At 39.1% G+C, this 15,783-nt stretch overlaps 2 protein-coding genes across 5 annotated transcripts in view; one reads left to right on the top strand and one right to left on the bottom strand.

The window, feature by feature from the left end:
• The window catches only part of LOC147025964 (uncharacterized), a 197,432-nt gene extending 188,780 nt beyond the window's left edge, over nucleotides 1-8,652 (top strand). Inside the window, exon 25 of the mRNA XM_085883562.1 lies at nucleotides 473-8,652. Coding sequence (XP_085739688.1) covers nucleotides 473-663 — 191 coding nt within the window. The 3' untranslated portion in view covers nucleotides 664-8,652. The remainder of the gene's footprint in view (nucleotides 1-472) is intronic.
• Nucleotides 8,653-14,804: 6,152 nt separating this feature from the next.
• LOC147025963 (KH domain-containing, RNA-binding, signal transduction-associated protein 2-like) overlaps nucleotides 14,805-15,783 on the bottom strand; it is a 57,599-nt gene continuing 56,620 nt past the window's right edge. For all 4 annotated transcript variants that reach the window (XM_085880907.1, XM_085880906.1, XM_085880905.1 and 1 more), the window contains exon 10: nucleotides 14,805-15,730. In XM_085880907.1, the coding sequence (XP_085737033.1) occupies nucleotides 15,633-15,730 (98 nt within the window). In that variant the 3' untranslated portion in view covers nucleotides 14,805-15,632. The remainder of the gene's footprint in view (nucleotides 15,731-15,783) is intronic.

Below are 15,783 nucleotides of genomic sequence, written 5' to 3'. Positions count from 1 at the left end.
ATTTTCCCACAAAAAAATCCCACATTTCTTTTGGCAGCCACTGGGCACACTGTACATGAACAGGTCATCTGAAGTGTTGTAGCTAATCCATCACATTTATCAATCAATCTACTTGATGACTCATTGTCAGGTGTTACTCTCTAATACATCCACAAAACTAAAAGCCCACTTTTTGTACTGCAGCATACAGATCTATCAGGACTAACCGTGATTTTCACCTGTGCATGGAGAATAGTGCAAGTGGTTTAACCACTGACCCCTGACCAAGGGAGCGGGTAGTGACACCTTTTTTGCACTCGAAGGGAACGGGTGTTACCAGTAGCTGGAATGGTGCATCTTGGAGCACAATACGTTGGAATAGATGTCAATCTGACGACCCAGTCTGGGGCTAACTGGGGAGGGGGGAACTTAAATTTTAAACCGACAAACTCGCTTGCATACCCCGTGTCTCCCACATCCCAACTCCTTGCAGGACCTCCTGGTCTGCCCGGGCAAGCGAAAGGTGGGCATCCTGGCAAGCCTGGGCTTCCAGGAAAAAAGGGAGAGCCAGGAGAAAGAGGAACTTCTGGATATACTGGTCCAGCAGGGGTCTGCAGTCCAAACATGTGCTACATGGCAAGCATCCTGGCTCAGAATAGCTTCAGCAAAGGTCCCAAGTATTGAAGTGGTCCAGCCTGTCCCAAGTGCTGCCGAATTGTTTCAATTGATCTTGGAATGGTTGACATGCAACTACACTGATGACTTGGGGAAGGCCAATGTGCGGAAGGACAGCGATGGAAAGAAAATCAGGTTTACAAAAAACAACACCCACATGTGATGAAGCATTTCATTGGCTTCAGGTTTTTTTTTTGTATTTTATATTTTTAATAGATATAATGTATTGGCTTTTTAAACATTGTGATAGTACGAGTTGCATGGAGACAATGACCTAATACCTCGTTTGCACTGCAAACCATACCTTGCTGAGCAACCTTTTCTCTCCAATAGAGTAATTTGCCAAAAAGCAACTGGAAAGTTCCCATTTCTGACAAGCACTTGAACCACTAAAAATACTTTTAAAATAACGAGCTGAAGAGCAGACGTGCATTTTTAAAGTGCATAATCTTAGTGCTGTTTTTGGTCCCTTTTTACATCAGTCATTATAATTACAGAAGATTCTGAAATTACTGCTTTGTTATTCATTTAGATTTTGTCATTTGTTTCCATTTTGCTTTTGGAATAGCAGGGAAAGACAAAATTAATGTTTAAAAAGAAAACTTTATAATTATTCATCCCTTTATTCTGGCAATTATACAAGTCGGCATTTTAAATTCTGCTCGGTCAAGTCCGCTGTGCAGGGCAATCGTTAATGTTCGTTCCGCAAGACCCACAACTGTCACATCTTCAAGCGCGAGTGATAAGTTTTATAGCAATGGCCCACATTCAAGCTCTGATTACACTGTAGACTAGAGTTCATAGAACACCTTACCCCACGCAGTGTTTAGGTATCCAATTGAATTTAAATAAAATAATGATTTTAAAGGTCGTATTAAAAAAAGATTGCAGAAGTTTACCGCCATTGATGCAGTGGCTAATACACCACCCTAACACATTATATTAGTTATTCGTGCTTGTTGTTTGTGTCCTTTATGACGTCCTTAAAAACGGAAGTTTCCTGTTTGGAATGATTTTCAATTTTGTTTCACTGCCACACAGACAAACAGATTGAGGAAAGCAATTATCCCCTCCTTTCCGCACATGTACAATCAGGACAAATTCGGAGCCAAATAAATGCTAAACTGCAGGTTCACGTTCTGATTCATGTTCAAAATATAATATTCAATTGGAATCAAGTTTTTCCTCGATCATAAACTGAATTTTTTGACAGACAGGCGGATGGGCAGACAGACATAAACCAATTGCTGAACCCAGCTTTTTCCACTTCGCGTGCGCAGGTAAAATCCCGGACAACACAGCGTGGGCTCAGAAATCCCACGTTACTTGCTGAATGACAGTGCAAAAAGGTAGAATGAACAGGTTAGTTCTTGAAAGGTACTATCTGTTACCAGCACGTTTACAAACTGCAGTTTACACCATTGTCCATTGGTATAAATGAACACCCTTCGTAAACGTACAAGGTGTTGAGAGTTTACACAAAACAACACCTTTATGGATTGCAACAACAAAAAATTCACAAATGATGCTTGCTGTGCATCTTAACATGTCTGTGCTTCGACATTCAGTTCTTCATTTAACTCCTCAGTTAGAACATTTAACTCCTAAGTGTGTTTACTTCCAAATCTTGTCCCCAACCCCTCACTCTCAGTACACATCCTTCCCTGTCATACCCAACTGCTCTGGGCCTCTGTGTCTTCTGCACCTGAGGTTATTTCATCCCTTGACTGATTGCTACTGGACCAGATGGCATCAGCTCACATGTCCGAAAATCCTGCTCTTTTCACTTTGTCATCTGCTCGGAAATCTGACATCACTGCATTACATAACCGAGAACGGTACTCAGGAGAGCGCATATCTCTGCCAGGCTGAACAGCTTATGTTTTGTATCTCACTGATAACCTGAACCCAAATCGAATTCACTTGTCACCGAAGCAACTCATCCACCTCATTTTGTCATAACTCATACACAACTTTTTGAAATATCATGCTATATATCGTTTTTGCCCCATCTCAGTGGTGAAGAATCACTGAAATTCTAGTATCTGGATCTGGATCTTCACCAAAATCAAATAATTTCGTCCTTGTCACACATCCAACCTCTCCACCAAATTGTCAGAATCCATCGATAACTTTTTGAGACATTCTGTTCACAGATGTACAGACAAACAGACAGAGACAGATAGGGGTGAAACCATCCACCTTTGGTGGCAGAGGTGAAAAACAGATCCCCTTTACTACAGACTTATCAGCTTACTTCCAATCGTCAAGGTCACAGAATCCATAATTGCAGTTGATACGAAATCCTTCCTTATCTCCAACAACCTCATCTTACATCACAAATTTGGTTTTAATCCAGTTCACTCCACCTTGGATATGCTGCTTCCACTCACCCAACAATGGCTGGATGTCTCAATGTCAGACACGAGTTCAGAGCCGTCGCTGTGGACGTATCTCGTGCTTTTGATAGTCTGGCATCCTGCCTTGCTCTCCAAACTCTCTGCCTCTGGCGTTCAAGGCCAACTCCACACATGGCTTACCAACTTCCTCTACTCTCGAAGCAAATGTGTGGCTCTCAACAGAATCCTTTCATCGACTCCCTGTCCAAGGCTGGAGTACCCCAAGGAAGTGTGCTGGGCCCAGTCCTATTCCTGATCTTCATAAATGATCTCTCCGACTCTGGAAAATCCTATTTATCTATTTGATGACTCCACCCTTTGCCGTGACATTCCTCATCCTTCAGCCAGGCAGGCAGCAGCCTCTTATCTCTCTTCAGTCCTTGATAAAACCACAAGCAAGTCACATACTTGGAAAATGTCTTTCAATCCTGACAAAACTCACATAATCTCTTTCCAAAAGGAGTCTGGCAACCTCACCCCCCCCCCTTTTAATAATACTCTTGAGGAAGTTGTCATTTCAACTCCTGGATCTCCTTACCAGGCATGACCTCTGTGTGTGGTGACACAATGACACATTTCGAAGTTGACCTGCAAAGCCAGCCGCTAACTGGGCATCCTCTGTCATACAAAGTCCTTTTTGGCACACCTGAACTCCTATCCACCTACAAAGCTTTCATCCACAGCTTGATGAAGTACTGCTTTCCCCTCTGGGCTGGCTCCCCCACCTTACATCTAACTCAGCTTGCCGCTGTGAAAAATCAAGGCCTTCAAGGTTATTGGAATCACCTGCAATGAAGCAGAGTCTGATTTGTGGTCTATCACTTCACCATCGTAGATAAGTCGGTGGTTTCTGTCCTCTACTGCCTCCTTTCTGGCTCTCGTCTCACAGCAGTCTCTCAGCAGAGGCAAAGCAGCAACCAACATACTGCACACAAAATGAGATCTCACTTCCTCATCCTCACTCCAAAAGAAAGATTTTCAAGGAACACACTAAAGGAAAAGATCAGACTTACAAGATAATGATCAGTCTTCATGAAAGCTCATTAGCATACAAAATCTATACCTATAAAAGGCACAAATGTCTATCTCTCTGTGTGGGTTTGTTTCTGATGCACGACCACATCTTTTAAGTTACAAACTCCAAACTTGGGGAACAAATACAATTTTGTGTGGGGCTGCAGCCTCACATGGTGGTTTGGGGAGCAGGGGTGGGGGGCATAAATAATTATCTATGCAAATGTGTACCGTGTAGCATCACCTGGTGGGGGTAGCAGAAGGTATTACAATTTCCAAATTTCCTTTGGTAGTGTTCCTTATTCACGTTTCTCTGCCCACGTGATGCCAGAGAAATATGCTAGTTCATAGTAAATAAGCAAAATCCTCTAACATATACTTTGCTGTTCAACCCAAAGGACCACCTTCAGGGAGGACTTTACCAGTGATCTTCAAAATGCAGATTCGTGTCTGTGAAAATTTTGATTGGAATCCAATGGTTTAGATTTTTTTTTTTTTAAGTTTGCAAAATCTTCCCAGATACCCACAATATAAGAAGAACCACTCCTTTCACACCTTGTGATGAATACTGGTGCAGAGGCAGTTCTTCCTTGGCAAGGAGACACAATCCTGGACAAGTCTCCACTCAAATGGCTCATTCTTCCCAGTAAGCTGGTATTCATCTTGCCAACCTCAGAAGGATCACAGGCTCAGTCAACCCACCTGGTGTTATTTTAACAGTTTGATGGGCTCAAACCTTTAGCCGGTCACTTTAACTGAAGCGAGCACCAGGCGAATACCCCACCAGTGGACAATGAAAATGATGCACGATTCTGAAAATAAAGTCGGAAACGTTAAACTCCAAATATGCATTGGGTAATTCCATATCAAATCATCATGGGCATCAGACATGTGGCCAGCACCATGTTGAAATTTATCACAGTAAAATGTATTTAAAGCAAGTGGTTGAAACATCAAGTGCCTTTTTAATAATGATCCTAAATTTTATCCATATGCTCCTGTTGACTTTAAGCCAGAGATACTTGTAGCTTAAATACTGCTCAGAAAGGACATCCCAGATTTCAGCAAACTCTAAACCTTGGCCGAGTCATACAAAAAACAAAACAAAAGATGTAAAAATGGCATGTGCTACTTCTTTGCTTGACGTTCAGCATTTAAAAGAAGAGCATGGACAATCCCCATCCCCACAAGTTGACATTCTTGGGGAGGATGAAATCCCTCAAAAGGTGGTGAAAGTCTCACATGTATCCAGAGTGGCCCAAGAAGTGATGACAATTACGTTAAGCTCAGTGGCTGTGTTTGCATCATCTAACAGCCCTGTGTTGTGTTTCACGTATGTCCATGTTTGTGGCAGCTCCACGACGAGCCTTAACATTTTAAATTCTAACTTTACCCATCCACACTTGAATTCGGATGGACTTTTTCTTGGTACAATTTAACATGACTTGGATGCCAGTTTCCAAGCCAGATGCAGTTTGAGTTCCCTTACAAGGAACTTCAACAAAGGCCATTAGGTCCATCAAAACCTGTGCTAGTATTACCAACCTATGGTTATTTGTCCGCACTCAATCCTTTTAAAATGCTGAGCATTAAGCAAGGAAGTAGCACATACCATTAAGTCTGAACTGCAGATTTCCCAGGAGATGCTCTTACCCTTACACCACTGAGTATGTTTAATTTGAAGTGTGTGTAGTAATTAAAGTTAAGAAAGTGGCATTAATTTCCTTTCACATTTTGTATGCCTGATGTAAAATAACTGGGGTTATTTATATATCCTGTCACAACTCGGCGTAATGGCGTGCGCCTGTAATCCGGCTACTCGGAGGCTTGGGCTGGAGGATCGCTTGAGGACGGGGCTCTGTGCTGGGCCGTGCTATGAGAGGGTGTAGGGCAGCCCGGAATCATGGTGAAACCCAATCCTTATCCCTGTGTCGTAAGAGGCGACCAGGGTTGCGTCAGGAAGGACATCCGACGTAAAACCTGTGCCAAATCAGTATGCGGATCATAACGGATGATCCGCTGTGGCGACCCCTAACGGGAGCAGCCAAAAGAAGAACAACAACATTTATATATCCTGTCACTACACTACCCCATTAACCCTGGTGTTGGGTTAGCGGTTAGGGTGGTGGCTTAGGATCCTAGGGTCCTAAGTTCAAGCCCCGTTGGCCGCTGAATTTATACACTAGGGGGTTGACTCAGCCTGTCATCCTTCCAAGGTTGGCAAATTGAGTACCAGCTTGCTGGGATAATTGAGCCATTCGAGTATCCTGCATTGGAGTGGCGACCCATCCAGGATTGTGCCCAATAGCCCAGGAAACTGCTTCAGCAGCACCGACTCTCTGTACAGAATATGGTTCCAATTATTATTATTATTAATTACACTACCCCATGGGGTAAAAATGTTTCAAACTTAATTCTGCCCAAACGAGGAGATCCCACCTGATTTTATTAATTTTTATGAATAGTCGAGATACATATAACATTTAATGAGTCATTTTGTGACCTTTAAAATTTTGCTGTGCATCCAGGGTTAAAAGTTCAAAGCTAATTTTCACTCAGAACTTCAGATGTTATCGTTCATTTTTATGGTCATGTCAGTTGAGAAGAAATGTCATTCCAGGACAAACATAACACGAGTTTAGAGAGACTCAGAACGAAACCAAACTTGTCACTGAATGTGGGACCCAAATAACAAAGTTGAAATTTTGGCTTGGTTCTTATACAAGGGAACAACTGCAAAATGTCAAGAGAATCGGATGGTCATGTCAGATTTCACACCAAAGTGCAATGCCAAATGCAGCACCAATTGCAAAAAGAAGAAAAAAAAACAGCAATCAATCAGAGATTGCAGATCCTCATCAGGACTTTTGTGTGATTTGTGTACTGGTGTGTTGCATAATTAACAAGCAAAAAAAGTAAAGATGAAGTCATCAGCAAGAACCTGGATGGGATTCAGCTGTTACTCTACCCTCAAACCCACCCAGGCACAGCCAAGTGAGCCCTATTCAAAAAAAATTAAATAAGTCAAAATAACCCAGATTTAAATAATTCCTGCTGCCACACCATACATTCAATCAGGTTGTAATTTAAAACATATATTCCTCATCACTACTAGATCATAATTGAAGTTTCAAGTCAATTGATCGTCGTTCAAGAATAATTTTTTTTAAAGATGGCCTCCAGACCATGTGGTATATCATTTATTCGTGAATACCCTGGTATCCTCAAGGCTTGGGGAACATTGTGTGAAGTTCCCCTCAATCTGTCCAGCCATTCTGAAGATTTTTTTTATCGGTTTTCTGGTAAATCCAATATGGCTGCCAAAACACGTGGTCTGACGTGGGTGAATGTTTTGCTCTTCATGGATAGGCAGTCAAACGTGTAAAGTTTCGCTTTGATCTGTTCAGCCATCTCAGAGGTTTTTTTTAACAATATGGCTGCCGAATCACGTGACTACACTTTTTTCTGTGGACCAATTTATCCCTTATTGACCCCTCAAAAATGTTCATACTGATCATATGTTGTAGTCTACATATGCAATTATGAAGTCATAATGAAGGCACTTATGACCATTAAACCCCCCCCCCCCATCCCCAAAAACCACATTCCCATGATTACTCGCCATGTGCCGAGTTTATTTATTTATCCTTGGTGCTGTTTCAGAGATAGAGGTCCAAAGTTTTTCCAATATGGCTGCAACATCACGTGACCCATGATGTCATAATTATCATGAAAACAACTCAATCAGACAAGCAATTGCAGAAAAAAAATGTTCTCTACGTACAAACACCCAAATGCAATACCCTTCTCTGGTGGGGGTATTTAAAAAAAACAAAAAAAACAGCCAAGTTGGTGCTTCAACAACTTGGATGCAGATTACTGAAAAGTAACAAAAAGTGCATCTTAAAAATAATTTTTTTTTTTTGATATAAAAAACCCCCCCCCAAAAAAAAAAACATCGACATACTCCCTTCTCCCTTCATCGAGCTCCCTTCACCCAAATAATCTACATACACACTTTTCAAGAGAATAAATAAATTTCAAAATTGCAGTATTTTCAAAGAAAAATAGGTTTCAGATCAAGCTGCACATTCATAAAATGCACACCTGAAACAAGCTACTTTTTCTTTCTGCCATTTTAAAAGTGGAGGCATTCGAGCAGATAAATTTCATATAATTAATAGCCTGTGTCATTCAATTCAGCTTAAACACTTTCCAGGTTGCCATGTACTATTCTCCACAAAGTCAGCACTTCTTGGCTTTTCGTAGGTTTAAAAAGCATTTTCATCAAATATTCAAACGCAATGCTTGTAAACAAGAAAACTGTAAAAGTGCAAACAAAAGGTGCTCTGGCAATTGATATTGTGATGACTTGTGTTACCATAATTTATTGATCATTCATGTGAAGCTCTTCACAAAATGCAGACACCTCGAATAGAAAACTATCCAGAGTGGAAAACACTTCATCATTCGAGAGAAACTTCACCACCCACCACGTTTCATGGATACCTGTGGTGACATATTCATCACATATCTCTCATCCATTGTATCACTGGAATGTTATTATAAAAACAAAACAAAATCATTCTCTGTACATGTGATTTTTACATGAATAATCTTTACCCTCATTAAAAATGGTAAAGGCACAATTTGTTTGCAATGATTGCACCTTTATAAAATGGCAGCAAAGACCGTTTCAGCAGATTGTACAAAATAACCCTTCCTTAATAGAGTGACCACATTGGGGAACAAGGAATAGTATGGGGAGGAGAGGAAAAGGCCGTGAGGGAGGGGACGCGGGTGGGAAACGTCCAAGCATTCTATCCAAATGGCTTGTGTGTAGTTTCAACGTCTACCTTTGAAGATAGCAAGATATAAAAGGTAACAGTTTGGTGAATACCTTTTTGCCGCAAATCTTCTTGAAGACAATGTTTTGAACAACAGCTGTTCAAGAATCACGAGCATCAAACAACAATCATGATACCGATGTATTCATGTGTCACTGAATGAGGTGGATTTCATTTTTCGATTTTGATCGGTAGAAGAGCATCAGCACCAGGCAAGGTGTCCATATCACCGGTCCTGGCACTGCCAGAATGAATCAATCACCTCGATGGTAATCGAGATCAGGCCTCAATTACAACTACTTCACCACAGCGCTGGTCTTGTATATTCTAAAAGGAAGAGAAAGAGAGCAACAAGATTTCAGCAAATATTGCATCATTTTCCTGAGTAATTCGACAACACTAAGGAAATGACTATTATGGCTTTGATTTGCAAACTCCAATGCTGTGGGCACCACAAAGAACAAATTGAAAGATGTGGATCCAGCACATGAATGGATCATGCAAAACAAGCTAATGTACACGTTTGAGATCTGCTGGTCAGGTCTTTGTAGCAGGGTCCATTTTAAACCCCAACTGCTGTGAATTCAAAGAAAAAGAAAAACAACAACAACAACAAAAAGACGATCCTTGCTTAAGTGTAATAGGAATATATTTCTCAAAATATATTCACAATGATACACTTACATATTTACACAATGAACAAGATGTGTAGTAAAGTAACCTACATTTACTTTAGTTCAAAAACTTAATTAAACACAAACACCAGAATTTCATGAAATCTCTAATTTTATTAATCAAGTTGAATGTTTCAAGCAATTAAACATTGATCCAGAGTATTTACATAATATTAGCAATGTACAATGGTGAACATTAATAACAGTGCTTTAATTAAAATAATAATAAGATTCCCCTCCCCAAGTACAATAGACATTTACATAAAGTGGTTACCTGTAATGGCCTTTTCTTCCTCTGCCTGCTGTGCATATACCTAAAAACTTGTAATGGCATTACGATTAATAAAACACAGTCAGTTCTTTTAGCAAGACTTTACACCAAAAGTTTTTTTTTGACACTTAGTAATAGAAATATTTAAAAATAAGCACTTTCACTAGAAAAGGTTGGGGGAGGGATTTTGGTAAATCATATGGAAGATGATGCTGTCAATGTAAATTTAAACAAAATTAGATGGAGTCCTACTACTAAAGGCTACCAAATGCATGTTGGCATTATTTTTCATCCAATTTCAGGCAGAGAATTTCGTTTTAGTTTGTTTGTTTATAAACTGCTAAATTTGAGTAACCATTAATCTCAAAGTCCCACGGACATACCGATGACAACTAATAAACTTGAGAGTTCAGAGAACACCTTACCCCATACAGTGTTCCAAGTATATAATTCAATTGAAATAAAATTATTTTAAAGGTCATATTAAAAAAATATTCCAGAACTTTAGCACCATTGGTGCAGTGTATTGTACCCCACTTTAAATAACATGTCCAAGTACTGCAAAACTGGAGGTTTTTTTGAAAGCAATAAGAAGGCGATTTGTATTCCAGTGATCAAGTATATAATCAAATTGAAATGTAAGAGATTTTAAGGGTTGTAGAAAATTCTGGAAGTTTACCGCAGTGTCTATTATACCACCCTAACACATTAAATTAGTTATTCGTGCATGTCTGTGTCTTTTATAACGTCCTTAAAAACAGTAAGTTTTCTGTTTGGAATGATTTAATTTTGTTTGACTGCCAGACAGGCAGAGTTTAAAAATATATATATTAAAAAAAAAAAATGCCACTCTTCTGCACATGCTTGATCGGGATAAATTCAGAGCCAAAGTAGCCGTTAAACTACAAGTTTATTTTCCAATCAATGTTCCGATTAGTGTTCAAAATACATAATTCAATTGAAATCGAGAAGTTTTTCGATCATAAAGTGACAATTGTGGATAGGCAGATGAATGGACAGACAGACGTAAACAAAATTACTTAACCCCAGTTTTCGCTTTGCGTGCATGGGGGTAATAAAGCTTGACCAGAGATTTTGTGAAACTGATATAGAATTTATATCCAATGGCAATTTTGAATCCTTAAATGTATAATTATTTAAAGCCTGTATTATTTGTTAATTTGAATTACTTCCTCAAAATATACTTGCAGACAAGGATCCAAGTTAGGCTTTGGGGAAGTGAGGGGGTAAATTATATGCATTGCTGGTGGTGGTTCAAACTAAATTGTCAAAAGTAGTACAATACCAAATCTGCTCCCAAAAGACAAGCTAATGTTTGAAACTTGTGACAGACGAGTTTAAAAATGCTTGGGCAAATTAGGAAGCAAGAAAGTAGACATATGCAATGAGCAAGTTAAGAGAAAACAAACAAAAAACAAACAAACATCGGAGCTTCTTCGTAGCACCAAGAAAGGCCAACAATAACAGGTGCAAGAACAAACCAGAGTTGGTGTCAAAGCCACCCAATGCTCGCCTGTTTATACATTTATCGTTTTTAAAAGACTAGTCTAATAATATTTTCTATAAAGCATTGCAGTGAAGCCTGATCCAAATAATTTTAAAGCAATATATGTATTTGTATATTGTAATCAGTAAAAAATAGTGTGGTAGATAAAAACATTAGAAAGGAAAAAAAACTTTAACGTTGATGTGCTACAAAAAAAGTTAAGTTCAAAACAGGTCAAAAATTTAAAACATTTGAAATTATTTTTTAATTTCAACTTCACTACATCAATAATATACCCCAAAGGAACCTCCATGCCAAATATCAGCATCCGAGTACACATATTAAATGAATGGCAAGCTTCCAAATAACTTGCACCAAAAACTTTAACGTTGATGTTCTACAAAAAAGTTAAGTTCAAAACAGGTCAAAAATTTAAAACATTTGAAATTATTTTTAAATTTCAACTTCACTACATCAATAGTATACCCCAAAGGAACCTCCATGCCAAATTTCAGCATCCTAGTACACATATTAATGAATGGCAAGCTTCCAAATCACTTGCACCAAAAACTTTAACGTTGATGTGCTACAAAAAAGTTAAGTTCAAAACAGGTCAAAAATTTAAAACATTTGAAATTATTTTTTAATTTCAACTTCACTACATCAATAATATACCCCAAAGGAACCTCCATGCCAAATATCAGCATCCTAGTACACATATTAAATGAATGGCAATCTTCCAAATAACTTGCACCAAAAACTTTAACATTTTCACGCTCATGCTGACGCTCACACCGGGGGTATCGCTATAGCTCTCTGTTCTTCGAACAGGCGAGCTAAAAAGGTGTCTGACTGACAACAGGAGGTGGAACTGAACACACCAAGATCGCAGTGCCATGCTGAGTGACACACAGTCCCATGGATGTGGTTAAAGCTGTGAGATTTATAGCTAATACATTTTGATAATCGATGGGCTGCACTGCTCAACTCTGAGAGCCATTCAAGTTGATCAGTTTAAAAAAAAAAATGAAAAAAAAGCTTTGTCCTATAGGATAGGGCAAAGCATATTGCTTTTGTAAGATTTGTTTCTAAAATTAGCACCCCCAATTTTTAATGGTACCTCAGAATTTCTTAGACCCCCCCCCCCCCCAGGAGTACGAAGCTTCCAATTAGAATTGTTCTTTTCCTGCACTCCCAATTTCTGAGCTTTATCTCGGAGCCAGCTGGGACTTTCAGAATGGAATTTTGCATCAAGAATCGTAATACAAAGTATGTGGGGCTGATGCTTGTTTTTGACCTTGACCTAATTATACATTTTACACCACAACTTGACTCAGGCTTGTCCGATCGGAACAATATTGCCCTCTCTAGATATCCTAGAGCATGGTGTATTTACACCACCACCCCCTTCCCCCCGGGTTAAAGGTCACGGTATTAGACGCCGAAGAACTAAAGCACCATTTCGGTTTTCCTCAAGTTTTTTTTCTGCCAATTTCCAATCTGTATCTCAGATTTGGCTGGGAGTTTCGGAATTACACTTTGCATCAATAATGGGAATAAAAAGTATGCAGGGTTGACATTTTTGACCTTGACCTAATTTAATGTCATCGACCCAATGATAGGCTTTTTTCCAGCAAAACCCGACGAATGTTTGCTCGATCAGAACAAAAAAAAAAGTTACCCTTTAAGATAACCGAGAGCAAAGCGCATTTACACTTGATTTACATCATACCCTTCCAGGTTAATGGTCAATGCAAAATGGCATTCTGAATAAAAACAAAACCACACAAAAAAAACAAAACAGGTTTTCTGTCATTGCTCAATTTTGCCAATGCATCATTTCAAAGACCACTTGACCTTCCAATATGTTATTGCATCACAATTGTGTACCTGCACTGAAGTTGTGCACCTGGTATTTGATTAGTCTCCTTGACCTACATTTTTGGATTGGGTCCTAACTAACAAAAAACACCTTTTTGGTAACAACTTGAATAATTTTCCTCAGATTTTCACAACATTGAGTTTTCTGGATAGATTGTAGATAGGGACCCATTTTTGGTTCACGAAAAATAAAAGTGACCACTATATTCGTTATTGTTGTGTGTCTGTCTGTCTGTCTGTCTCGAGCATAGCTCCGTGGTTTTTGATCCGATCCTGATGAAATTTTGGTTGGAGGTTTATATCATGATAGAGTTGTGTTTTCCTGAAAATGGGCGTGGTCCGCCCGTAATGTGGTTTTAGGGGGTAGCCGATTTCAATTTGCATCTTATCCTAGGAGTTTTGTCGAATCTGACATGGGTTTCGGTATTTGGTTAGTCCAATAGCCCCACAGAGCTCGATTTTTCATTTTTGTCCCAAGGTCAAGGCCACAAGGTCACGAACTTAGAAAATTGTGAATTGTGTTTTTAGGGGGTAGCCAATTTCAATTTGCATCTTCTCCTAGGGGGTTTGTAGAATAACTTGGTCAAACATTATCACATTGTCTCATCCTTGACTTCTGAAACAATCTACATCATCAAATACCGCTCATGAACCATCATCGTCTTCAGACTTGAATTAATCTACACTCTATCCATAAATAGTGAAGGTCAAGGTCATATGGCAATCCGAATAAAATATTCCATTATCGGTAAGTCGCAGGTGATTGACAAGGGTAATCTGGGGAGGCTTACCCTTGGTGATCACAGATATCTAGTTTGTTTTTGATTATGCCAATACTCTGCATTGAACACTTTTAAAACAAAGCTTCTTCAAAAGGAGCAGATAGTTATGCATGCTTCGATGGTTAAATAAAAGCGGCTCAAATACCCTTCAATGTATGTTGAAATACGCCATCGCTTCAAATTTCAATGATTGTTGTCGTCTTCTATCTCAAAGGTAGCAACCTTTTTTTGTAATTTTTCCTTGCCACAATGCTTTATTGGTCCTCACTGCCAAATATTTCTTCATAACTCTCACACTAGTGGTCATAACTACTGGTGGGTGATTTACCATGGTTCAACTAATGTGGGATACATTATTCGAACTGAAAACAATAAAGGTTACCTTCATACCGTTTAGTCACAGGAAAACGCAACTGGAAGACAATTAACGTCAACACATTTAATATGAAATCGGACTGACTTAAAATATGTTATTTGTTCGTGTTTGTTTGCAATATTCAATATGTGTCCGTGGGACTTTAAAGCCTCAAATAAAGTAACATTCAGTAACATTGTTTCTTCGTTGTTCAGTAAGCATAAGTGTATCTGACCTGGTAAAGCTGGAAGCAGAGAGCAGGTGTGAGGTGTGAAGGTGCTTGAAGCAAAATGATTGGCAGTTCCTTCAGGTGGCAAGCCATCATTTTAAAGGCAAAACATTTGTGGGCGGCAGCACTGCACGAGCCATTAAAACTTTTCCCTTTGAAGCAGCAGTTTGAAGTCACACAGGGTAGAAAGCTTATTTTGAAGGAAACATCTTACTTTATTTCCAATGAAACCAATTTTTTTCTACATTGAAAATGCTGTAAAAGAAAGTTTCACATTTTAACTACAGGCCGCAAAAATGTTACCGGCTTCAGGTTTTATAAGCACAGTTACATGAGCATGTACCGAATAATAGCTACAAAATAATTCATTATCCTCAAACCAAAAATACAATCCTGCATTATTGAACAAGGCAGCCGCTACACCGAATATGCACTGGAGTACATGGTTTCCTAAACAAATTAATTTTTTCCCAATTAAAGAAAAAAAGAAAAGAAAAATACCCTTAAAAAATAGTCACTATGACAGTTGATGCAGTCATTAAAAAAATGATTTTATGGAGACATGTGTGTTCTCAAACGAAATCACCAAATTATGGCATTTATTTTTCCACTAAACAGCCATGTTTAAGTTAATGGAAAAGAACTATCAAATTATGTTGGTATTCCAAACAAGAGACAGACTGACTCTTAAAAATAATCCTCATTTCAACTACATCCATGCAGCAGTACTTGAGCTTTTAGATAGAGCTTATTTTGGACATAAAGTGGGGAAAAAATGCACATGCTTCAACTTTGACCAAAAAAAAAAAATACACAAAATACAAGATCTACAGTCCACAAAAATCCAAAACAGGAGCTACGTAAATACAGTACTCCTTGCTAACCCAAAAAAAAAAGAAAAAAAACAATGCAAAGGACTCGTCACAGCAGGGCAAGCTAATACTCGATTGGGAATTTGAGAAAGACTCAATTTAAAAGGGTCGGGTTCAGGCGTGTAGCATTGGGAGCATCAGGGCAGTTCAGTACCCTGGATAAGGGTGACTGCGATAGACACCACGCGCTGAAAGGGAAGGAGGGGCTTTCGGCCGACTTGCACCCACCCAGTCTCTTTGCTCGCCTTGGGTGGGAGAGGGAAGTTAACATGCAAAACGTAGATTTACACTTCAGATT

The sequence above is a fragment of the Eptatretus burgeri genome, chromosome 5 (genome assembly GCF_056783735.1).
Source record: "Eptatretus burgeri isolate ZD-2024b chromosome 5, Ebu_testis_v1, whole genome shotgun sequence".
Classification (NCBI taxonomy): Eukaryota; Metazoa; Chordata; class Myxini; order Myxiniformes; family Myxinidae; genus Eptatretus; species Eptatretus burgeri.
This window is presented reverse-complemented; position numbering and strand designations above follow the sequence as displayed.